General features: G+C 37.5%; 2 protein-coding genes across 3 annotated transcripts; one reads left to right on the top strand and one right to left on the bottom strand.

Moving 5' to 3' along the window:
• Positions 1–15,095: 15,095 nt before the first annotated feature.
• LOC113302184 (O-fucosyltransferase 8-like) lies at positions 15,096–18,983 on the top strand. The gene is made up of 10 exons (XM_026551035.1): positions 15,096–15,740; positions 15,947–16,039; positions 16,130–16,232; positions 16,332–16,402; positions 16,564–16,652; positions 17,042–17,162; positions 17,263–17,406; positions 17,575–17,909; positions 18,055–18,295; positions 18,389–18,983. Exons 1-10 carry the CDS (start codon positions 15,381–15,383, stop codon positions 18,695–18,697), a joined length of 1,866 nt encoding a protein of 621 aa, XP_026406820.1. The 5' UTR covers positions 15,096–15,380; the 3' UTR covers positions 18,698–18,983.
• LOC113302185 (nucleobase-ascorbate transporter 2-like) lies at positions 18,956–22,434 on the bottom strand. Of its 2 annotated transcripts, none has more exons than XR_003336682.1 (14): positions 22,134–22,434; positions 21,946–22,043; positions 21,677–21,853; positions 21,314–21,414; positions 21,091–21,166; positions 20,918–20,977; positions 20,633–20,817; positions 20,450–20,546; positions 20,273–20,359; positions 20,092–20,150; positions 19,912–20,003; positions 19,734–19,815; positions 19,481–19,641; positions 18,956–19,392 (listed from the first exon to the last, which is right to left on the bottom strand). XR_003336682.1 is itself a non-coding variant. In XM_026551036.1 (14 exons), exons 1-14 carry the CDS (start codon positions 22,231–22,233, stop codon positions 19,180–19,182), a joined length of 1,584 nt encoding a protein of 527 aa, XP_026406821.1. In that variant the 5' UTR covers positions 22,234–22,434; the 3' UTR covers positions 18,956–19,179. The 2 variants fall into 2 exon arrangements, 1 of the variants encoding a protein (XP_026406821.1); XM_026551036.1 differs by having other exon boundaries at positions 19,738–19,815.
• Positions 22,435–24,796: the final 2,362 nt, after the last annotated feature.

Raw genomic sequence — 24,796 nt, 5'->3', positions numbered from 1 at the left:
CAGTAGTTAACCAAATGGTTAGCCACATGAGCACTTTCATATCAACCATATTCTTCTTTACCATAACTCGTTCAAATGACTCAAATGAACTAGTTAGAGAGTTGTTCAATTGCATAGAAGTACACAAGACACAAATGAAGCAAAAACGATTTGATTCATGATGTAGTTTTGAAAGTGGTAGTAAAGTTCGTTCAACTCGGATTATGTAGACTCGATTTTAGACTCAAATTAAAATAGAAAACTTAAAAAGAAATTGTATTCAAGTTTATAAAAAGCACTGAGACTTTGGATTCCACCAATCTCCAATTTTTATGTGATTTAATCTAGTCAATATTTATGCAACTCTTTACGTTTAAAGTGATTCTAATATTTTCGCCTAGACTAGTAGATTCTCAAAAAAATAGTTGTAAATCGAAAGCATGGACCATCAAAAGATTTAACCTAAGCATGACCCATCAATTGAGAACACAACCACTTAATCAGAATCATATATTCGATTTCAGTTCAGTGCAAATAATCATAAAAGAATTACGAAAATTAAATTAAATAGAATTTACCACATAATAATTGGAAAAATGGCTTCCTCCATCGCCTCAGCAATGGGGTTTAGCTCCTCATATTAATCACTTGCTCAAAATACATGTTTATAGCCCAAAAGTTGATTAAAAGATGAAATAGTGCTAAAGCAGTGAGTTTAAGACTGCCAGAAAGGGTCACAGAAGAACGATAAATTAAAAGTGCTGCTACGTTGTTGTTTTAAGACCGTCAGCGGCTGGTCGTAGTCACTGTTGAAGAACGACTGTCAGTGAGGGTCTGTTCTTCGTGTTCTTCAGCAGCAGCAGCAGCAGAAAAATATTTTGATCAAACTCTGATTTCTTCCTCTATGGCTCTCCTAAGGTTCCCAAACTTTTCGACACCTCTTCTATATGACCCAACCAATCTATTTATATCAAAAAGACCGATTAAATCTCTCCAAAATCTTCCAAAATCTCTTCCTTTCTCTTCACGGCAAAGTTGCGGCAATTTCGTGTTTTAGAGTTTCTACGCGTTTCTGAGCTTTCCTTTTGATTCTAAACTCTTCCTTAGATATATATGAATCTTTGGGAAGGTTTATAGCTCTTTAGTCTCTCTAGAATTTCCTAAAACAAGTCACACACGTGACTTTCCATATTTTGCTGTTGATGTAAAAACCCGTCGATTGAGCCCAAGTTAATCGTTTCCAACACCCATATTAGATTCCTAGACCTATAAGGAGTCTATCCTATGAAAATCAGAGGTTTAGTCGACCTCAAACTCCTCCAAATCACGCACAACAAATCTGCCAGAGATGTTTCTCTTTTCCCGCCAATTTCAAAATTCAAAAGGTGAAGGTGACCTCCCCCTAGTAATTAGGTTACCCCTTATCTAGGGTGTTGGGGTCCGCATAACACTTGTCCCTTGGGTGCCTTTAGTAATTTTTCTGGGATGTTTTCAACACTTTTTCGGGGTTCCTCCGGGGTATTTCTGGGGTGTATCTGGCATACTTCTGGGGTGCTTCTGGTACGTTATCTACGGAGGTTCAAATGCCACATTTTGAGCCAATTTCGCCGCAAAAGCTTATTTCTCCAAAAACACCTACAAAGACATAAAATAACCAAATAAGTACAAAATAGAGCACTAACAATATATACAATTGGGACAAATTAGACATATAAATGCGTCTATTAAATACCCCCGAACTTATTATTTGCTAGTCCCGAGCAAATCAAAACTACAAAATAAAATCCTAACTCACTGTCGCAGGCATCGTCGACTGCATTTAGCGTATGCAATAAGCCTTTAAACCCCTAGGTGTCCCTAGTGGCCGAGTTATAGTCTCGGGAGGGCTTACTAGAGATATACCCACAAAACCTTAATACTCCAGACCCTAGCTATCTACAACGAACCTTGGAAGGCACTAAAGAATCTCCTTGGTTGGCATACTTATTGACTACAAGAGGAAGTACCCTGATGCGAATTTCCAATTGATGTACACGAGTTTGCACTCAAGCATACTAAAATTCATATATAAGTGACAGAGCTCTACTCAGATAGTTGCATTATGGACATCATATTCGGAGTCAAACTAATCACATGGAAAGATTAAGAAGATGGATATAGAGAAAAACATAGATGGTTTTGATGTTTACTAAGTGAACGGCGTTTCCCATATCTGTCTGAAGGCCTCCGCCAAAATGAACCTATCCTAATGTATTGAGGTACTAGTCTGACTAATATCAACACACTGGCATATACAAGGGAACCAGTGGTCGATAACCTAACTCTAGGTCAACACAACTGGCATATACAAGGGTACCAGTGGTCGACTTTATTGAATTTATTCCTTTTGGTCAAATGGTCTGGTCTCAAAAAAATTTTTTCCAACTTTTTCAACTTTTTTTTTCCATGGTATCTCAATCACTCTAATTCACCCTAGCATTGGTAACAACTTGAATCGTGAGCCCCACCAAATCACTTAGAAACATATTTAAAAATAAAAATAAAAACAGAAGTGAAAAGGACTCAACGAGATATGGCGAAACTACCATGTTATTTCTAACACCTGAGCTCTGTGCTTTTATGAATAGACTCTTCTAGATGTTGACATCTAATCAGATTGGTTCCTCAACTCCTACGATCAAAATGCTTCCATCCACTTAGATTAGTTAGTGCAATCCTCAATAGGCATAAATTTCTAAGCTCTGGAGTTTATTTATTCATACTGCAACTAAAAAGTTTCTCCCATACCCCCAAACTTAAATCTAACATTGTCTTCAATGTTCTAAAGATGAAATTAAAAGCATGAACAAGGAGAAACTGTTACCATTTGAAGCAAAAGAGATAAGGAAAGATATTACCGTGTCGCATGAATGTTGGGTTACCTCCCAAGAAGTGCTAAGTTTAAAGTCTTCAGCCAGACTAAGAAAGGATTAGTCACCTCATGGAATCATAAACTAATAGCCGAAATTTCTGTGGGTCATCAAAACTAAATAGAGCTATCACAAATAAAAGGAATGTGCAACCTGTCAAGAAAATAAACAAATAAAGCACACCCTTCTCTAGTTTCCTGTTTAAGACAACTACATCTAGCTGTGGTTCAGGTTCTATGAAAGGGTCTAGATAAAATATTTTCATGCGCTGGAATTCCTCTAAGCTAAGGTCCGGTTCAGGTATTAGAGTCTAGAAAATCTCAAGTAAAAACTTAGAAGCACATAATAATAACCTGAATAATTGTGGATCCTTAAAGTCAATCAGTTTTGACTCACATAATCGACCACAATAAGGGTGGTGGTCTTCCTTAAATAAATGTGTCGACCCTAATCTCTTAAAATTAAGTTTACTCTCAAAACTGAATAATTGACACATCTGAAAACTACACGTTCCCACAATTGGTTGAAAAATATTTGGTGGGAAAACAAGGTCGATCTTGGTATCATAGCCTGGTCTAACCTCATCAACCAGAGGATGGGTTTCTAACAACTGAACTTCCTTATGGACATCACTAGGTTCTGGAAAACGTGTATGAAGATAATCTTGTAAAATGGTTGAGGCACATATGTCAAGTCCCAAGTGAGGGACCTTTCTAATAGTTAAAGCACATGGAGAATGATAATCACCCCCAAACTTAGAGTTTTCAGTGTCTCTAGAAAGACTAGTCACAACTTCCCTAATTTCAAGGTCATTAGATTCCTGAAAATGGTCAATTAATTCTTCTAAGTATGGTTCATCCTCACTCATCTCTACGAGTTCACTTTCTTTGTCTAAGACTAATGTTTCTAAATCGCTAGACTCTAAAACAATATTCTCAGAAAAAACTCGTTCCTCTAAACCATTATTAGCTTCGTAATCAAAAGGAAATACTACATCGTCTAAAACGAGGTTATCTCTAGTCAAATCTTCGTCCTTTTGAATTGGTGAATAATTATTAAAATTATTTGCATTTGAACTAGAAACATTATCATTATTAAGCTCAATTGGAGTAACAAATTCCTGATCACTATGCCTACTTATTTCAAATTCTTCATCAACACTATCCTCATCATAATCATCATTATAATAACATGAAAATGGTTGAACCTCATCTAAACAAGTAGTGTTACCAATTTTATCCTCGTCATCTTGATTATGTGAATAACTATCTCCATTTTCAAAGGTACTATTGGAAACACTACATTGGAAATTAAGAGCAGTTATGTTCTGCGCCTCTAACAAAATATTTTGAGTCGACTCACATGACTTCCTGATTGAATCTAGGAAAGAAAGTTCACTTGTTGCATTGCTTTCGTCCATAACTAAGTTATTCATTTCTGTTAACTTACGTATCGACTCAGCTAACTTACGTGTTGACTCTAGTAGAGAGGAATTTTGCTCGTATGACCGGTTGGCGTGTGGATAGTAATTGGGATCACCATGGTATGGACCATAACCTTCAAAAGTCTGATGTTCCCAACCATTATTCACACTATGGTCAAAGTAGTAACGTCCATTTTGAAACTCAGTCTGATATTCATTGTATTGGCTATTGTAATACCAGTTCGACATTCTATTGCAGGGGTGTGAGTTGTCACACAAAATAAAACCCACTGACAGGGGATTCGTGGGTGGATAAAGTCTTACCTCCCGTACCAGACGGACGATGAACCGTTGAAGTCGACTCAGGCCACCGACTCCGATGTCAGTGTACGAACCCGAGGGGCCGAGACAGTATCGTAACTGTCGTCCTTCCCTGCAAACAATTGATATTTAATTTTGACCCTTCCTTAGGGTTTAAAAAAATAATGTCCAAGAATGTCCAAAAAATAAAAATGTCCAAAAAGGAAAAGAAAAATTACAAAAACAACACCCTATTTACAGTTACTAAAAATAAAACAAAATAACTATATACAAAATCTTCTTTTTCACTCCTTTCAGATTCCTCTTTGCTTTCCTTCTTTGGTGATGCTTTCCTTTTATAACACTTTTTCTTCCCTTGTAGCTTCGCTCCAAATCTGAAAAGAATCGAAAAAAATACCAAAACGCGTAAAAAAGAAAAAAAAATAATAAAAATAAAAAGAAACCTAAAACAAATCTAAATACAAGTCCGCGTCGGCGGCGCCAAAAATTGATATAGTTTTGAAAGTGGTAGTAAAGTTCGTTCAACTCGGATTATGTAGACTCGATTTTAGACTCAAATTAAAATAGAAAATTTAAAAAGAAATTGTATTCAAGTTTATAAAAAGCACTGAGACTTTGGATTCCACTAATCTCCAATTTTTATGTGATTTAATCTAGTCAATATTTATGCAACTCTTTACGTTTAAAGTGATTCTAATATTTTCGCCTAGACAAGTAGATTCTCAAAACAATAGTTGTAAATCGAAAGCATGGACCATCAAAAGATTTAACCTAAGCATGACCCATCAATTGAGAACACAACCAATTAATCAGAATCATATATTCGATTTCAGTTCAGTGCAAATAATCATAAAAGAATTACGAAAATTAAATTAAATAGAATTTACCACATAATAATTGGAAAAATGGCTTCCTCCGTCGCCTCAGCAATGGGGTTTATCTCCTCATATTAATCACTTGCTCAAAATACATGTTTATAGCCCAAAAGTTGATTAAAAGATGAAATAGTGCTAAAGCAGTGAGTTTAAGACTGCCAGAAAGGGTCACAGAAGAACGATAAATTAAAAGTGCTGCTACGCTGTTGTTTTAAGACCGTCAGCCGCTGGTCGTAGTCACTGTTGAAGAACGACTATCAGTGAGGGTCTGTTCTTCGTGTTTTTCAGCAGCAGTAGCAGCAGAAAAACATTTTGTTCAAACTCTGATTTCTTCTTCTATGGCTCTCCTAAGGTTCCCAAACTTTTCGACACCTCTTCTATATGACCCAACCAATCTATTTATATCAAAAAGACCGATTAAATCTCTCCAGAATCTTCCAAAATCTCTTCCTTTCTCTTCACGGCAAAGTTGCGGCAATTTCGTGTTTTAGAGTTTCTACGCGTTTCTGAGCTTTCCTTTTGATTCTAAACTCTTTCTTAGATATATATGAATCTTTGGGAAGGTTTATAGCTCTTTAGTCTCTCTAGAATTTCCTAAAACAAGTCACACACGTGACTTTCCATATTTTGTTGTTGAGGTAAAAACCCGTCGATTGAGCCCAAGTTAATCGTTTCCAACACCCATATTAGATTCCTAGACCCATAAGGAGTCTATCCTATGAAAATCAGAGGTTTAGTCGACCTCAAACTCCTCCAAATCACGCACAACAAATCTGCCAGAGATGTTTCTCTTTTCCCGCCAATTTCAAAATTCAAAAGGTGAAGGTGACCTCCCCCTAGTAATTAGGTTACCCCTTATCCAGGGTGCTGGGGTCCGCATAACACTTGTCCCTTGGGTGCCTTTAGTAATTTTTCTGGGATGTTTTCAACACTTTTTCGGGGTTCCTTCGGGGTATTTCTGGGGTGTCTCTGGCATACTTATGGGGTGCTTCTGGTACGTTATCTACGGAGGTTCAAATGCCACATTTTGAGCCAATTTCTCCGTAAAAGCTTATTTCTCCAAAAACACCTATAAAGACATAAAATAACCAAATAAGTACAAAATCGAGCACTGACAATATATACGATTGGGACAAATTAGACACATAAATGCGTCTATCAATTCACTCGAATCGATTCATGAGATTTATATCCACGGTTTGCGAACTTGCATTCCTTAGTTAATATAAGTTTAAGTTCAGGAATAATCGTTTTTAGAAATAACCAACTTAAGTACGCGGACTGGTACGCGGACTTAAGTACCCGGAATGAGTTTGTTTTCAATTCACAACTCCAGCAAAAATTCTCGGGAAGAGAACCTCCAACAGTACGCGGACTGGGTACGCAGAGTCTAGTTCCGGTTTTCGTGAGCAGCAAAGTACGCATACTTTGGTTCAAGGAATAAGGACTTATAGATGTATGAGTTACCACACAATGCTTATATCCAACCATGGTTATATAATCTAAACTCTCATTTCAATCATTGAAACATTCTTAGAGGACGTTATATAGTTGTTGTTCACACAATATTTTTCGTCAAAGCCATTTTCAAGTGATTGAAACTTAATATGACTTTCGTCACTAGTAAAGATGAACTTGGCCAAAGCGAAAGCTTACCAATACATATTTCGAGAAATAGATAAGCGAGATAAACTTGGCTCGAAATAGCAAATGTGTATAATCAAAGTCTATATAGCAAAATGAATTTTGTCTCAAGATAGGAGATAGAGTAGATAGACTTTTGAGTGATAGATAAGTTCAAGTGTCCACATACATTTTAGTCGATGAAGTTCCACCAGTTCCTTGAGTAGTTCTTCGTCTTTGTACGATGATCGCCATGGAGTCTTGAGCTCAACTACACTTTCTATCTTAGTCCGAGACTTAGCTATAAGTAGACTAGAAATCAAGACTTATAGTTTTGATTACTAACATTGACAAACATGCTTGAAATAGCAACGCATGCGAGTTCGACCGAGCAGTTTCTAACAGTTAGCGCCAGAAGTCTATATAACCCGAAGTTACATAAGTAGCTCGATCAGAGCAAGGAAACAAGTAATCATTTCCTTCCACGTGTGTGAAATCCAAATGAGCCTTCAGATGCGCAATCGATGGTTTATTCGTTCGATGACCTGGAGGACATTGATCAAGACCCATTTGTCGAGCTGCTCTGTCGATGTTTTATTCTTCCACCTGGAACTCTCCGTGCATCACTGACACTAAATAACCAGGAGTGCAACTCAGTATAAAGGATTTCTTTCCATCACTCAGACCGACGCCATATTTTAGCGTGGAATTTTCTTCAGCAGCATTGAAAGTGATCAATTGTGAGAAGAGAGGAGGAACCGACACCCAGGGGAGAAAATTAAACTCAGACTCAGATGTATAAAACACCGGTGCGGCATATCTTGTGTTGTGGCTGCTTTGTAGACCAACGCATAATCCTGACATTATCTTTCTCAAGGAAAGTATGACGAGTGTGAACATTCGGTCCTTGCAAGACGCTACGAGGAATCAGAGCATAACTCTCAAAGTGCTCCCATACCAAAGATTGGAGAAAAATCGTATTAGCTAATGTTTCAACCTTCATGAAGACGTTATAAATGCTGGAGTCCATGACTAAGGAGTCTAAATTGGAAAACGGCGAACCCAAGAACAGACTACCGATAGGAAGTTTCTCACCTTTAGCCATTTAAACGGCTTCAACAAATGCCCACTATCCTCAAGAACGTCTCTGGAGAGCCACAAGCATAAGAAAGCAACAATGGTTAATGTGCCATCAACAGGTTCTTCAGGAATTCTATCTCCCGGCCACCAGTGCTTTAACCATCGAGTATAGCGAAATTTGGGTGACTTGTTGAAATTATGCATTGTAGCTTTCAATATATCAGACATTGCAGTTTCCTCGGTTTAGAGCTCTTCGGGGAAATTACCAGTAACTGGGAGATGCAATAAAACGACTACATCTTCCAAGGTGATGGCGAATTTTCCCCATCTGCATATGAGAGTATGAGTAGAAATGCACCAACGAGCAAGTAAATCCACCATACATCGTATATCATGATGGATGACTAACTCTCCAGCTGCTTGAATAGCTCGTGTCAACTTTGCATGATCCAGCATATCCCTTACACGGCTATAACCCATCATATGTCTTGCCCATCCAGAAAAATCTGTCAAAGGATTTCGGGAGAGCTTGAATTCTACATGTGAAGCTAAATAGTGTTTCCCTTGCAAACAGAACCGAGTTATCGCTTGAGGAGATACTAATTTGTTCTGAATAGTACTTCTGGGATTTATGAGCAGCCGAAACGAGGAACCCGAGGGACGTATTTCGGGCTTATACAGAAATACGAAGAATTCATCATCAGTATTCAGAGTGTTCTTGGTTTTAGGAGTTTCTTCTTATTCCCTGGAAGCCTCAGAATCATCATTTCTTGAAGATACATCTGTAGAAGCATCCTCACTGGAAACATCATCTAGTGCTATCACGAGAATCAGTCATCTTCGCAAAGTTGCAGTAACATCCATATGCAAATTTCACCAGCACAACGGAATTAAAGTGCAACAGAATAATTAGGATGCTCACATCAGCATCTAAAAAAATGGTAATCCTCAACTCTTACCTATTTATGGTTTCACGAACTTAGTGATAATAACGTAAAACTTCGAAAATCTTTCTCGCTCCTTCAAACCTGCAAAGACGAGCAACACTCATTATTTAAAGTCGACACTTGACTTTTCACGAAATTGTGCGCAATTCACATAATCTTTTTATGTGAACATTCGCTGATTTTTTACCATGTGTGCACACACTATAAAATCACAAATTCATATAGACATTGTTTCATCATATACAGATTGTTTGTTTCCAACAACTACTCCAAATCAAAATTTGATTTTTGTTAATGAATTTAAAAAAATAAACTCACAGAAATTTATTTACATGAGTTATTAAAAAGAAAGAAGATTTTTTTTTATTTATGTGAGTTATTATTTTAAAGAAAAAAAATTATTTTGCTCAAACGAGAGTTTGTCTATGAAACGAGGATCTTTCTATTTTCTTAAATATCCACATATTTAAAATAAAATTTTGAAATTTCACAAACAAAATTTTATCATAAAGTGCAAGTCAATTTCAAAAATATCTTAGGACTATTATTTATTACTTTAACGAATGTACGTTTCTTAAAGGTATTTGTGTGAAAGTTCATACTTTGAAAGTAGAATTTTAATTTTCATAAAACCTCATAAACAAAACTTTCTCTACTGCAACCAGACCATGTCTATTCAAAAAAAAATATATATATATATATATCTTTCATGTTAAGGATTATTGTACGTTTCCTAAATCGACGGACAGACGCCTGTTTGCTAAAACAAATTTTCATAAAACCTACGCATACATGCACACATGGAATTTTGTTTTTGATCAAATCATCAACAACTGAACTTCAAAAAAAAAAAGTTTCGGCTTACCTTGGTCGGCGCAGACCAGAATTCCGCCGGCGGTAGTCGGTGTTGGTCGGTGCCGGCAACTTCAAACAATTTTTTTTTCACGATCATGAGAGGAAGAAGAAAGACATGGTCGGTCACACAGAAATAATAAATTTTTTTAGGGGTCTCTTCCCTTTTATAACAATTTTATTTCCAAAACCTAATTAAACAAGGATTCATTTTTTTGGGTCCGTAAATACTAAACTGACCAAAACTGGACTTCTGACCGACCAAATCAGCAGTATCTCGTCTCACCATAATCATGAGACGAAACTCTATCATACTGTCAGGGTCCTTACATGGGCATTTGCTCGTACATGACCCCATTGGAGCAAATCGAGGATTCTGAAAATACCTTTGTACGACTGAGTTCAACTGCTTATCTCGTCAGCTGGAAAATCACCATCTAATTCTTACTGCGGAACATGACTGTCCCTCACTAAGCAGGGGACTTAATGTTGATGGTGGATTTTCGAAAAAGGTCAAAATCGTAAAATCATGATACTGCATGTTTTTGACCCAGCTTCAAGATCGCATGTGACGATTCATATTTTGATCCGTGAACCGTTTCCGAACTCTGACCGAGTGAGTATTCCTCTCAGAGCCATGATGAATATGATTCTCGAAAGGCCTCCCACTAGTTGAGTGTTCGATGCTACGCATTTCATCGTGCCCTCTTTGTAGAATTACATAATTGGGCGGTCCTCTGGACATAATTGTTTGTCAGAGGTCTTAAAGCCTTCATGACGTCAGCGATACTCGATGTTCCATGACTACATAGAGAGACCGCCTCTACATAAAATAACGATTGGGGGGTTCTCTGGACATAATTTTTTGTCGGAGGGCTTAACGCCTCCAGGACGTCGATGATACTCGTTGTTCCCTGATTATGTAGAGAGACCGTGTATAGATTCAGACGGCTCTCTGAACATAATTGTTTGTCAGAGGGATAAACGCCTTCGGTACACCAAGGCTGCACATTGTTTCCTAACTATGCACTCTTCAGAACGAGTATGATGCTTCAACTATCTCATATCTCGATTATAAAATAGATTAATTCTACCGTGACATTCGCCACTGAATTCCCCGGCTGAATTCATGGATTAGTAATAGATAACCATTTTATCTCATTACTCCGTTCCTTGAATTCCCGACTAGAATTCATGGATTAGTAATAGATACTCAATTAATTTTATTACTCTGTTTCATGAATCATTCTCCGCTGAATTTCATGAATTAGTAATAATTACTCAACAATCGGGCATCTGGACTATCACCGAGTAAGCCCCAATAAAATGGTGCAGGTGTACTCAACTATGATGCACGAACGAGCACCCAAATGCACGAACGAGCATTCGAAAATATGGACAAACGAGGAATCCTACACAAAACAGGAGACCGAAAATAATAATAAAAAAATAAAAAAGAGGCGCCTAGGGACCGGGCCCACCGCCCGGCCGCCCATGCCGCCGTGGCTGGTCCCCCACGCCTCTTCCTTTATTTTTTCTTATTTTATTTATTTTCATGAACTCATGAAAACTCCTTCATTCAAGCAACTTTCCTTGTTTGAACAAAAGTCACGGTTTCTCCATATTTTCACGGTTTCATGAAAAATAATAAAAATAGAGAAAGGTGTTGCGGGACCAGGCTACCAGCCGGCTGCCCATGCCCTAGCCGTGTCCGGTCCCACACCTTGCAATACCTTGTTTTCATAATTATTATTTCCCTCATCTCATGAAACTCCTCCGTTTGAGCAAAAAAACCTCGATTTCTTCATATTTTCTCAAATATTGCTCAAACCATGAAAAAACCAAAAAGCCAAATGGTCACATGACCGAATAGGCTATTCTCGAAAATATTAAAATAATATTATTTTAATATTCTCAAAATACTGATCAAACGCGAAAAGTCCTACTTGCTCATTCGAGCAAAAATCAAGAATTTCAGTCAAAGATCGAACTCTTCTGAAAATCCAAGATATTGCTCAAACGCATACCAGAAAATGTCAAAACTCTCACGACTGAGACAGGGACATAATGGTGACACGTGCATGCTTCCTTGACCGACCAATGCCGGTCCTAAGGCTTGCAAGGAGCCGGTCCCACACATTCTTATAATTTTGACCTAATTTGCTCAATTGCTCATATTGGCTCCAAACTCTTTCCAACCAACTTGGAATTTGCTCGAACGACCATCAGATGGTCCCATGAACACCAAGGGCCGGTCTCATTCCCTCTTGGTCAGTCCCTCACTTCTCTATAATTAGGTTTTATCACCTAATGCTCAGACGAGCACTATCTAATAAATGATTAAACCAGCATTTAATCATCCTTTCACCAACTGGTCGGAAAAGGACTTTGGTGCACGCTCACTTGAGCACTTAGGCGTTACTTGGTCATCCATCATCCCATGTATCCGTCCACTCCTTCACTCGGTGGCCTATTTTCAATAAATTATCAATTGATGAACAATTGATCAAAATTAGGGTTTCGAACAAATGCTCTGCAAATCATGATTTCGAGCAATTTCAAACACTAACGAATTTATGATTGACCCAACAATAAACATCTGGATTAATTATATAATATTTGGTAGGCTACCAATATTTTAATTAATATTTTATCGGGTCACGTTACCACTAAATAATTCGCCGAATTGAGCAATACTTGCTCAGTTGCTCGAATATTGATCCAACTATCAATATTCAGTAATTTATCAAATTGAGCAATACTTGCTCAGTTGCTCGAATATTGATCCAACTATCAATATTCAGTAATTTGTCGAATTGAGCACTACTCGCTCAGTTGCTCCCGCCGAATATTACTCAATCAACAATTCGTCAAATTTACAATATTTGCTCAGACGAGCAATATCAACATTAATCCATGAATCACTGAGCATTCGTCAATCATGCTCAATTCAACAAAACCTATACTCAATGTCTAATCAAGTCAACGACTGACTAATCAAATACACGTCTGCTTTGCAGACTCCACGTTCGTGAGATATCAATCACGTCATATGGGGGATATCAATTAGGGTTTTGGTCTGGCGGCCTACAACACGTGTGTTCATCCACGATGAGAAATATGAGAAAGTCATGCAAGCGGTTGAGGGAGTTAGCAAAGTAGCGGGTGGACGACCAACCAAGTCTCCACACGACACGGAACTGGTTTTACCACGATCTCACACTTTCCCATTCTTTCACTCAAGACACCGTCACGCTTACTGGGATCAATGTGTTTACTATTCTGACAATATAAATAAGTTCTGAATCGATGAATAAAGACATCAACATTCGTCTACACAACAATTCTCGATTGAAACTTATTTCTAGAGCTCAGCAGTTCATCAATTTGCAGAAATCCACAACACATCCACAATCCTTGATCATCATTGATCCCACACAATTCTCAGCTTCCCTCCTACAGATCAACCCATCTCCCTCTTTGTGACCGAATTGACTCTGGAACGACCATTGACTTGGTTTAGGCCGGAGTCCTACAGATTGATCTCTTGAACTCAAAGCACTCCAGTGCAGTGCATCTGTGTGAGGTTAAGCAGTTTGCTCGGTTGAGGAGTCTCGTCTGAACCATCGTCTCTTCACTTTCCTAAAAAACCAGCAAATCGTTTTTCCCCGTCTACAACGATAGAAACTCTATATATTAATAATCTCCACATATTGATACAAAATATAGTCCCAATTTGTAAAGTCTTACATTATCGACCTCTATATATTAATACATTTGTGCTGCCCAGAAGTATTCATATACGGAGGTTTTACTGTATATTAAGTGTAGTAGTGGTATTAATCTTATTGTTGCTTAATTGGTTCCTCATTTTTGTATCGAATGTTCGACCTTTCCCCACATAGGCGCAAGAAAGGATCCGAGGAATGAATTCCCAACAAATTTCCCCATCAATAACACACGTTGGCGAGAAGCTGTGAATCAAGCAGAGACAAGAGGAGATAATCAAGTATCGTTCGGGTAATACACGACAATATCTCTGGATACGTTCACGTGACTATAACCTTGGATCAACTGCATCGAAACCCTATGCCACCATTAAAGTTCTTATGGACATTGTAGTCGTGCACTGGCACATTGATAACTTTTTGGACTCCCCGCCGGATATCAGAGAAAGACCACCAGTCTGTATACTCTACATGGCATATGACCATCACTTCTTCTGTTTTGTATGCTAAATTGCTCCGGACTATAAACCTTTCAGAGGCGCACAATTTGTATGGTAGTACTACTATTAAGAATACCAGAATATTGAGGGTAGATTGAGCGGTCGGCATTTTTGAAATCTTAGTTGATCTTATCTTGATATCTTAGAATGATTTTGTGTTGACTCTCTTGATGTTCATTTATAGCGGATAGAGAGCGATAGATTTCGGGTTGAGTAGTAAATTGAACAAGGATCGATTAAAAGCTAATAAAATCCGTTCACAGCTGCATGTGTATGGTTTGATGTTGCATTGCTGCATGTGAAAGGTTTCATTTCGAATTTATAAATTGATGAACATTTATCAATTGGCGTTTCGGTACCAGGTTTTACTCATACTGCAATGCATGTGTCAGTGTCATGGTGCATGTGTGAATGTCATGGGGGGAACAAAGATTTGCCATATGCCTTGTACACCCTTAGCCAACCAGGTTTTTCCTTGTTGGTTAGCCCCTTGCTTGTTCCCAGAATTGGGAATATCAAACTCCCCGTATAGTTTAGAATCTTTCAACGGTCTTACAGTTGATAGACGGTCCCACTCCCGCCAGATGAAACCCCCTTCCTTTCTGTCTTTCATCAATATTTTTTTAAATGCATAACAAAAGATTCTCATGTTGAATTAGCAATTTTCTTAATCATCTCTTCTCAATTATTATTATTATTGAGTTGAAGGATGAATAACCCAGAAAAGCTCAACATCATCAGTTGGATGAGTTTGGTAAGATAGTAGTTGTTAAGACGCATTCGGAAAGGTCAGCCTTATTTTTTTTTCCATTGAATATATTTTTTCGCTTACTTTTTACTCTTATTCATCAATACCTAATTCTTAACTTCTTTTCGAATTCAGTACAAGTCTACTTTGCGGTATTCTATTGAATTTTTTTTCGTTTGGGCTGTTCTTATCAGCTTAGTTCATTAATCCATGTCAATAAACTTCAGCTTGTATGCTGTTATTGGTTGTTGGCTTTTGTTTATTAAAAACTCCAGCAGGTATGGTTATTGAGATTTTTCTGTTTATCACTTTGTGTGCTTTTAAGGAACACAAGCTAAAATTGAGGAGTTTAGATTGTTCATTTGTGTTTCTGTTTCCAAACAAAGTCTGGGTTTATGGGTAAACAAGGTCTCCTAAAGTCGTCTTATGGGATGAACAATTGTCAGATTAGATGTAGTGAAAGTTCGCCAGGAGGTGATCATATAAGTGGGAGGAGACCATTAGAGGGAGAATACTTGTTAAGCAAAGCTGGAATACATCATGGGTCGAAAAATGACAGCATACCGTGTTCTTTTGCATCTAAAGGGATGTATTATGGTCGGAGGCAGATGTTTTTTCTTAGTCATGTGAGATCAATTGCTTTAGTTGTTGCGTTCATGGGTGCTCTTTTCTTGTTGGATTCTCTTATGTTTTCCATAATTCATTCTATGAATCTTCAAATTAGTCCGTCCCGGATGGAATCGGATGGGTTACAGGTGCGGTTTCAGCTAATTCGTGTTGTTTACCGAGTCATTACTGCCAACACTATTTTCTTATATTAGAATAGTCAGCGTCAAATTGTGTAGCTCGATCATGTTGGCTTCCCAATTTGGTTTTCATGGTTCTCTGCCCTTAATATGTAAACATTTGGTGAAAATTCTCAGTTAACTGAGTTTGTGTTTCCTTGCATGTCTTTCTGAAGGATGACGACCATGGTGCTTATGATAAACAAGAATGGACACCGATAGAGATGTATAGTCAGCTTCTTAATCTGGCTTCAACCGATCTTACAAAGGTTTGTCACATGAGAAACAGAACTTTAAAGGGTACTGTCAATTTGCATTCGCTTGTGTGAGTACATCCTTCGCCTTTTAATATGCTACAGAGAGGTGTGGAACCTGACTTATCGACATTGTGGGAGGAACCATATAAAGAACAGGCATCTGCATGGACACCTTGTGCAGATAAACAGGGTTCAACACATCAAGGTGTGCTTGAACTTTCTCTTGAGAATGCTATCTAACAACTGCTGATAATTCACAACATTAGAAGATCATTAACAATGTCATTACTGTTTATGCTGGCAGGGAAATCTCCAGTAAACAATGGATTTTTATTGGTCAGTGCAAATGGTGGTATCAATCAACAACGAGTTGCTGTAAGGCCCTTAAATTTTTTCTTTTTTTAGTTTTCATGGTTGGTGGATTATACCTGCAAATTGTGCCACCATCATATTCTCATTTCATTTCTCACTAATAGAAGTTTTCTCTCATTTAACTTATTAACATCACCGGACAGATAAATATTTGATACTTCCAGGTTTGCAACGCTGTTGCTGTTGCATCTTTACTTAATGCAACTCTAGTAATTCCCAAGTTTCTCTACAGCAATGTATGGAACGACCCAAGGTAATCATGCATGTTTAAAGTTCATAATGGAATTCAGGGTTCTTGTTCGCTTTCATTCTCTCTCATATGCTTATGCTCATTGAGACCATATGGAGATGCATCATAGGATATTTTTACTTTTACTTTTGAAATTGAATAATCTCTTCGCCAAAGTACTGCAACTTGATTCCGCCTCAAGGTGTCAAAAGTAGCAGGTTCAATTTCCCTGTGTCAAATGGACATGAATTTGCAATTTACAAGCCAAATAGTCTAACTATCAACCGATATCTAAATTCTAATCTGATAACCTCGTGGAATGCTCTCAGAAATTTCCATATACCAGCTTGTTTTCAGATGGTTTGTCAGTAGAAACTGGATGCTTAGAATATTTTCATATTTAATAAATGCAGCCAGTTTGGAGATATCTATCAAGAGGAGCATTTCATAAATACAATGAAGGATGAAGTGAATATTGTAAAGGAGCTGCCTTCTCATTTGCAATCTCTAGACATTGAAGAAATTGGAAGCCTGGTATGTTTGATCTCTTGCAGAATACCTTCCTGTATTATGTTGAGAAATTGATATCTCATGCAATGCGCTACCATCTGAAACCTTCTTCCTCTTTGATCAGATAACAGATGCAGATATTGTGAAAGAAGCCAAGCCCGCTGACTTTATAAGAATTATACTTCCAATCTTACAAAAAAATGGAGTTGTTCACTTTCTTGGCTTTGGCAACCGTCTAGGCTTTGATCCACTGCCCTTTAATCTTCAGGTTAGTGAACATAGAATAAGAAGACCAATGATTTCATGTGCACAAGAGATAACAGACGTGTAAACAATTTTCCAAGGAAAAAGATACAAAGAGTTACAATTCTATATTGTGTACACAAACACACACTCTTGTTATTGTTACTGAAGCACATGCTGAAATTTATTACAGAGAATGAGATGCAAGTGCAACTTTCATGCCTTAAAGTTTGCACCTAAAATCCAGCAAGCCGCATCATTATTGGTCAGTAGAATACGGAAGACGGATACTGCTAGGAGTCTACTAGACAACCAACTACTTGGAAATTTCACAGCAGATACTCCTTTGAAAGGACGCGATGCTTCAAGAGAACCTTCAAAATATCTTGCACTGCACCTGAGGTTTGAAATAGACATGGTAGCATACTCATTATGTGCATTTGGAGGAGGAGAAGATGAGGCAAAGGAGCTTGAGGCTTACAGGAAAATTCACTTTCCGATTGTTGTCGAGCGCTTGAAAAAAACAAAGTACTTTTCTAGTGTTTTTGTAAATCTTGATAGTATGTGGCAGAAACTAATTTTGAAGTGATTTGAACTTGGTATTAAACATAGAAAAGGGAATTATGATTAGAATGTCTCTCTGTGATTAGCTGTTGTCCTGACACGGTTGCAGGTCTGTTTCTCCAGCAGAACTGAGGAAGTTAGGTAAATGTCCACTGACGCCAGAAGAAGCAGGCCTTGTGCTCTCTGGTCTTGGTTTTAAGCGCAGTACTTACATCTTTCTTGCTGGATCTGGTATATATGGGGGAAATTCTAGAATGCATGCTCTGACTAGGCTGTACCCTAATTTGGTCACAAAGGAAAATCTTCTGACACCATCTGAACTTGCACCGTTCAGGAATTTCTCCTCTCAGGTAAATTTTCAAATCCAGTTCGACCATATTCATTTATCCTTATCTCTGATACTAAAACCAATAGGGAGGTTTGACTATACTTCTGAAATGCAGTTAGCAGCTCTGGACTTCATCGCTTGTGCAACTTCGGATGTATTTGCTATGACTGATTCAGGCAGTCAACTTTCCTCACTTGTGTCGGGATACAGAGTTTACTATGGTCGTGGTCAGACTCCGACAATAAGACCCAACAAGAAAAGACTTGCAGCACTTTTAAAAGAGAGCAGCACAATCAGTTGGAATAGATTCCAAGAAAGAGTAACGAAAATGATCCAGGAAGATCAACGGGTGAATGTAAGAGGCTTCGGTCGAAGCGTATACCGCCAACCAAGGTGCCACGAATGCATGTGTAAGCTTCACTAGTTTCTGTAAATATGTCAAAACACCAGAAATTTTTCCGAAAAATTTTCTCAACAATTTTTCCATTGTAGTTGTACATGATCATAATCTTGTATATGGAGGCACCATTTGTCCTTTAGAATACACAAATGTCATACCCTGTTGGCCCTGTTGTTTTTATGAACTTCAAGCATTGATCTTAAGTCTTGTGTTATAATTTCAGGTGTTAAAGTGCCATTTTCTTTGTTTCTTGACTGTAAATAAATAAATGTAAAATCTTGATAAAGAAATAAATAACCGTTTTATTGGATTAAACCACACTGATGTACAATAAAAATCAGTGCAAAAATTAAAGCAGCTATGCTACTTATGGCCTAAGAACATACAAAATTATGCCTTCATAATCTTTTCCATTGAGACGTCAGTGATCATTGATATCCTCTTTTTACTATCTAGCGAAACTAGTTTCACCTTTTTCTCAATTCATTCTTCTTTCATGGCATGAATCATGCCGGGGGGAAGAAACGGTTGAGGTTGAACGGTAGAGTGTAAAATTCTTCATTCCTGCTATCCCCTTTAAATGTTCGGAATTTTACCCACCATGGCATTCCTCTGTCTCTTGCAGCATCCTTATAATCGAGTGTATTGTCAAGGAAAACAGCGACCATCAGAGCCACAGTCGGGGAGGAAGAAAAGATGGTATTGATGATGTCGTTAAACTGCATAGAGAACAAATAATTTCAATACTTAAGTTCGCCAGAAATTTCAAATACTTTTAGATGACAAGTATTTAACTAGAAAACACACCCATCCAGCCCCAGTATGGGAAGGGCCGTGATTAGCCTGGGCAGTGAATTCGCGGAAGTACTCGGGAACGGATAGACCTAGGAAGAGTGACACGCCTACTATGAACAAGTTTCTCATTGAGTTCATGTTAGTGAACTGCAAAAATGACAGCCCAACTGATGCTGATACAAACAAAGAGAAAAACTATCAGTGTTGAAGCAAAAGAAACTGTAGGAATTGATGATTATACAGGAGCAACTAAAATAATACTTACTTACCGACAAGTCCAAACAATACACAGTAAATGGCGGCAAAAACGGTGAACGGAATTGACGCGAATAGTGCACCAAATTTCCCTGTTTGTTTCACAAATGGGTTGTGTCAGAAAGAGGTGAAGAGTTGTTTGTTGTTTCTGTTGTTTTCTCTCATAGAAGAGGGAAATTCTCACTTACCCAAGATTGAGAAGAATATCATGAAACCAGCTGCAATTTGAATAACTCTTCGACTCCCGACTCGTGTAGCTCCCAGAAGACCCACATTTTCACTATAATGGAAAACCAGCCCCACAAAAATGAGAAAATGAAGAAAACCCGATGATACGGTCAGTGTGTAGAAGTATAACAATGACTTACATAGACACGGTGGAACCAGTTCCGGTTCCAAAAAGCCCATCCAATAGAATTCCAATTCCCTGTTTGTCAATCAAAATTTATGTTGCAATTTAGACAATGTTTATTTTCGTGATCAAAACATGGTTTTGAACACAGACTTTCAGATTCTGTCAAAGCATAACAAGTTGGCGAACATTCTTACCTGCCACCCGATTCCACGGCTAAGAACATAAGCTGGAGGAGGTGTAGCACTTGCTAGCCTGGAGGCAGCCTTGTAGGCGCCAGTTGACTGCAAATTACAAAATCAAATTTATTATTAGGAATTTTCCCTTGTTTGTTTTCAATATATCTATACTTTGTAAGTATTTTCTTTAAGCACCTCTATCAAAGATACAAATACTGCAGCCATCATTCCAAATGCATGACCGGCATCAAATGTAGGTGCGCCCCATTGAAGCGGATATGGGATTTTGATCCTGCATTGCGAAAAATACATCAAGCTTACCATGGTGCCACTGACTTTAAATCGAAATTAATTATCAAGTCATTCTCAGTTTCATACCATGGGGCAGCGGAAATAAGATTCTCCATGTCAGTTCTGCAGTGAACTTGTGTCAAGTGTGGACGGTGTTTGTAAGCTCCACTTGCAGTCAACAATTGTGCATAAGCCCATATAATTGCGATTGACAGAATGAGGGAGAAACGCTCCATAATGGGCAAGTGTTTTGCCTGCAAGTTCTTTAAGTACTGCATACAACAACCAAACAAAGAGGCGGAAAAAAAATTAAACATCTTTTTTTGGTGGCAATTTTGTTCCAACAGAAGAAAAAAAAATGATTTCAATTACCTGCGATAAACCTACGAACAAAATGAGCATTGGAACCCCAATCTCTACACACCCTCCAATCTGATTTCAGCCATTAAACCAAAGTTTTCAGAACCAAGAAAGAAAGTAAAAAGGGCAATTTTGGAAATAAACTAACTACTCTGGTACAATTTGGTGTTTTTGCAGTACTGTACCAGTGGGAAGCCTTTGTCAAATAAGCCAAAACCCACTAATGAAATTACTGGAACCATTCCAAGTGGACTGAAAAACCTGCACAACAGAAAATGATGAAATTTACTTAGTTTCTATCAAAAAAGGCTAGAACCAGCTAGACTTAATCCTCCATTCAAACAGCATCTCGAATATGCAAATGCACAGTATTTGAGGTGAATATTAATATACTATGTGTTTGTTTACCTAGAACAAATCCCCCATAACTGACTGTAACCAAGAATGATTTGAATACTTGATGCTACTATCATAGCACCTTGAATTGCTCTCATTGTTGCCAGAAATCTCTGCAAAAAAAAACAAAAAAAAAATGTAATTAATTAATTAACTAAGAAAATTAGTCCTAGTTGTACCTGGATTCTGATGTCCTATCCTGGGATAGGATTAGCCCAAACCAGATAAAATGTCAAGATGCTCTAAAATTTAATTTAAGAAAAGAAATTGAAGAAAAAAGAAAAGAAGAATAAAGGTAAAGATTAAAAGAGAATCTAGGGATTATATATGATTCTAGTGGATGGGAAATGGAGATTTTTTTTGTAAAAAACTAACCTGTTGAGGATCAACAATTTGTCTCAAATTGGAATCATTGATAATAGACATGATTGGTACTACAAATGCATAAGAACCTCCCATGACAGTAGGTAATCTTGTCCCAAATAATGTTTGTATCAAAGTATTAATTCCTCCAACAAATAGTAGTGTTTGAAATACCCTCACTTTATCACCCTGCAAAACCCAAAACAATAAAGAACTAAGAACACCATACATGGTGGTGTAAATCAAGTGTAAGAAATACACAAGATAATTTGATTACTTACATCTGATCCTCCCATTGCTGGAACAAGAAGAGTTGGAATCATAACTGCAGTTCCTAAAGCTAATATATAGTGTTGGAATCCTAAAGCAATTGCTTCTCCTGTAACAACAAAACAAAAAACTGAGTAAGAATGAAAAAAATTAAAGAAGACTAAAATGACTTGTTCAGAAAGGGATGATTTAAACATACCCCATGAAGGATTTGAATCAATGCAATATTCAAACCCTTGAAGTTGATCCATGGGTTCATGATGACTTATTACTTCTTCAACTTTTGGAGCTTCAGCCATGATTTCTTTGAGTTCTTTGCCACTTCTCTCTGCTGAAACCTGGGGTATCTAAGACAACCCACCACTGAAAATGATTGTGATAGAAAGCTGAAGATGATGAGAAAGAAAAAAATATGAAGTCTTCGAGAGAGAGAGAGTAAAAGTAGTGAAGCAGTTGCGAAGGATAAAAAGAGGGAAAGAAGAGAGACCAGAGATGACAACACTTGCCGCCCACTTAACTCTTAATTTTATACTTCTCTCGTTTTTAGGGAGAGGGCTTCTCATACAACTTTGAATTGACCGTTGTCTTTTTCATTCCTAAATCACCCCTTAAACTCATCGAACTTGAAAAGTTACCGTTGCTTTTGTTTTGTTTTTTTTTACCCTTGTTGGTACCTTTTTAAGCCTTTTTAAATACTAATAAGTGTACTTGAACTAAAAACGGTTTTTAACTCAACACCAATTTATAACTTTTATGTGTTTCTGTTTCTTTCACTTCTCTTTGGTCCAAACTCTTTTGTTAGTACTACATGGTTTAACTAGATTCCGTTGAGATGAACAGATACTTATACAAAACCCGCACACACACATCTGACGGCTAGTGCTCTATTACAGGAACTCACTGTTAGCAGCTCTGAAGAGCTTTGAGTTGACATGGCAATGGTGAAAAGATTAAAGACATACTGTAACCGATTTTGTGGTTGTTGAAGATTTTATTGCTGAAGCATTTAAAAGATGGGGTAGTGTGCACTAAATAACGTTTGAAGAAACTACCCATATCTTTGCATTAAAAATGCATACTGCCCATCTTTAAAGAAAGACATATTCGTGCATGGCTTTAGCCTTTACTTTAAGAACCCCGGTTCCTTCCAAGAGTAATATTCTAATTATAATGAATAAATTTTTTTTTGGAGAATAAAGAAAAGCACTGTTAGCGAGGGTGTTGAATGTTAACCAATGACATGCTAATGATGCATGGGACATGGTTTTTTAGATGGACACAATCTAAGTTTAATAATTGTCAGCATTTTAATCTTCACCGTAATGCTCATCTTCAACAACACACCTTCGTTAGTCGAAGTGAATCAAAGTGATGGTAAAAAAAAACCTCGCGTTTTTAGGGGCCACTCAAAAGGATTTAGGGATCAATAATAAAACAAAAAAGGTCACCCAAAGGGAAAATATAGCCAGCCCTTATCTCGCGTAATTTGTAATGGCAAAATTACCCTTATATATTCGGAGGATATGATAACATTTTTATCCTCCGATTTCAATCGGAAGACAAAAATTTACCCACACTTCCGATTGTAGTTGATGCAGTATTAGAATGATTTCTGTTTCATTTTTTCCATTTCTTTTTCATTTCTGAGTTGTTAGAGTTATAGAGAAGAAGGTGAAGGAAAAAAGGGAAAACTCATTTTATCACTACAAAAATGGATGGATATGAAGAAGAAGGTGAGAATCATGGCGAAGACGATTTGGGGTATATGTTGAATGATCCAAAACACGTTTACGATTGAATGGGGTTTAATGGATCATGAGAACAATGTGAGTTTCATTTGGATGTTGGAGACGTTGAGGTCCATTTATAACGGTGATAATTTTCCAAGGGTTATTGTAACGGATAACGATCAAGCCTTAATGCATGCAATAGCGGTAGTGTTTCCGGAAGCCCAAAACTTGCAATGTACGTGGCACATTCAATGCAATCTCAAAACCAATTGCCATCATCATTTCCAAGCTAAAAGACCAAGGAAGGGTACCAAGAGGTCAAAGGAAGAGGATTAGCGCATTAGTAAATTAGCCGTGGAAGACCGTAAGGAAGAGGATAGGTTATTTGAAGAAAAGTGGAAGGAGGATGGAATTATTTTGAACTTGTAATATTCGGAGGATAATTTTTTTTTGTAAAGTCCCGAATGTACGATGGCCCAAAAATCAGAATTTGGGAAAAACTGATACTCTTCAAATTTTGAACTTGCAATAATCGTAAGTAAACTTAGTTACCCAAACTTCCGAATATGGGTTGTCTAACCTGCATGGTTTGTTTTGAACTTGTAATATTCGGAGGATAATTTTTTTTGTAAAGTCCTGAATGTACGATGGCCCAAAAATCAGAATTTGGGAAAAACTGATACTTTTCACGTTTTGAACTTGCAATAATCGGAAGTAAACTTAGTTACCCAAACTTCCGAATATGGGTTGTCTAACCTTCTATATTGGCCCTTGGAACCACCTAGAGCCATGGCATGGTTTGTTTTGAACTTGTAATATTCGGAAGATAATTTTTTTTTGTAAAGTCCCGAATGTACGATGGCCCAAAAATCAGAATTTGGGAAAAACTGATACTTTTCAAATTTTGAACTTGAAATAATCGGAAGTTAACTTAGTTACCCAAACTTCCGAATATGGGTTGTCTAACCTTCTATATTGGCCCTTGGAACCACCTAGAGCCATGGCATGGTTTGTTTTGAACTTGTAATATTTGGAGGATAATGTTTTTTTGTAAAGTCCCGAATGTACGATGGCCCAAAAATCAGAATTTGGGAAAAACTGATACTTTTCAAATTTTGAACTTGAAATAATC

This window comes from Papaver somniferum, chromosome 8 (assembly GCF_003573695.1).
Source record: "Papaver somniferum cultivar HN1 chromosome 8, ASM357369v1, whole genome shotgun sequence".
Classification (NCBI taxonomy): domain Eukaryota; kingdom Viridiplantae; phylum Streptophyta; class Magnoliopsida; order Ranunculales; family Papaveraceae; genus Papaver; species Papaver somniferum.
The sequence above is the reverse complement of the archived record's forward strand: the minus strand, read 5'-3'. Positions and strand labels throughout refer to the sequence as shown.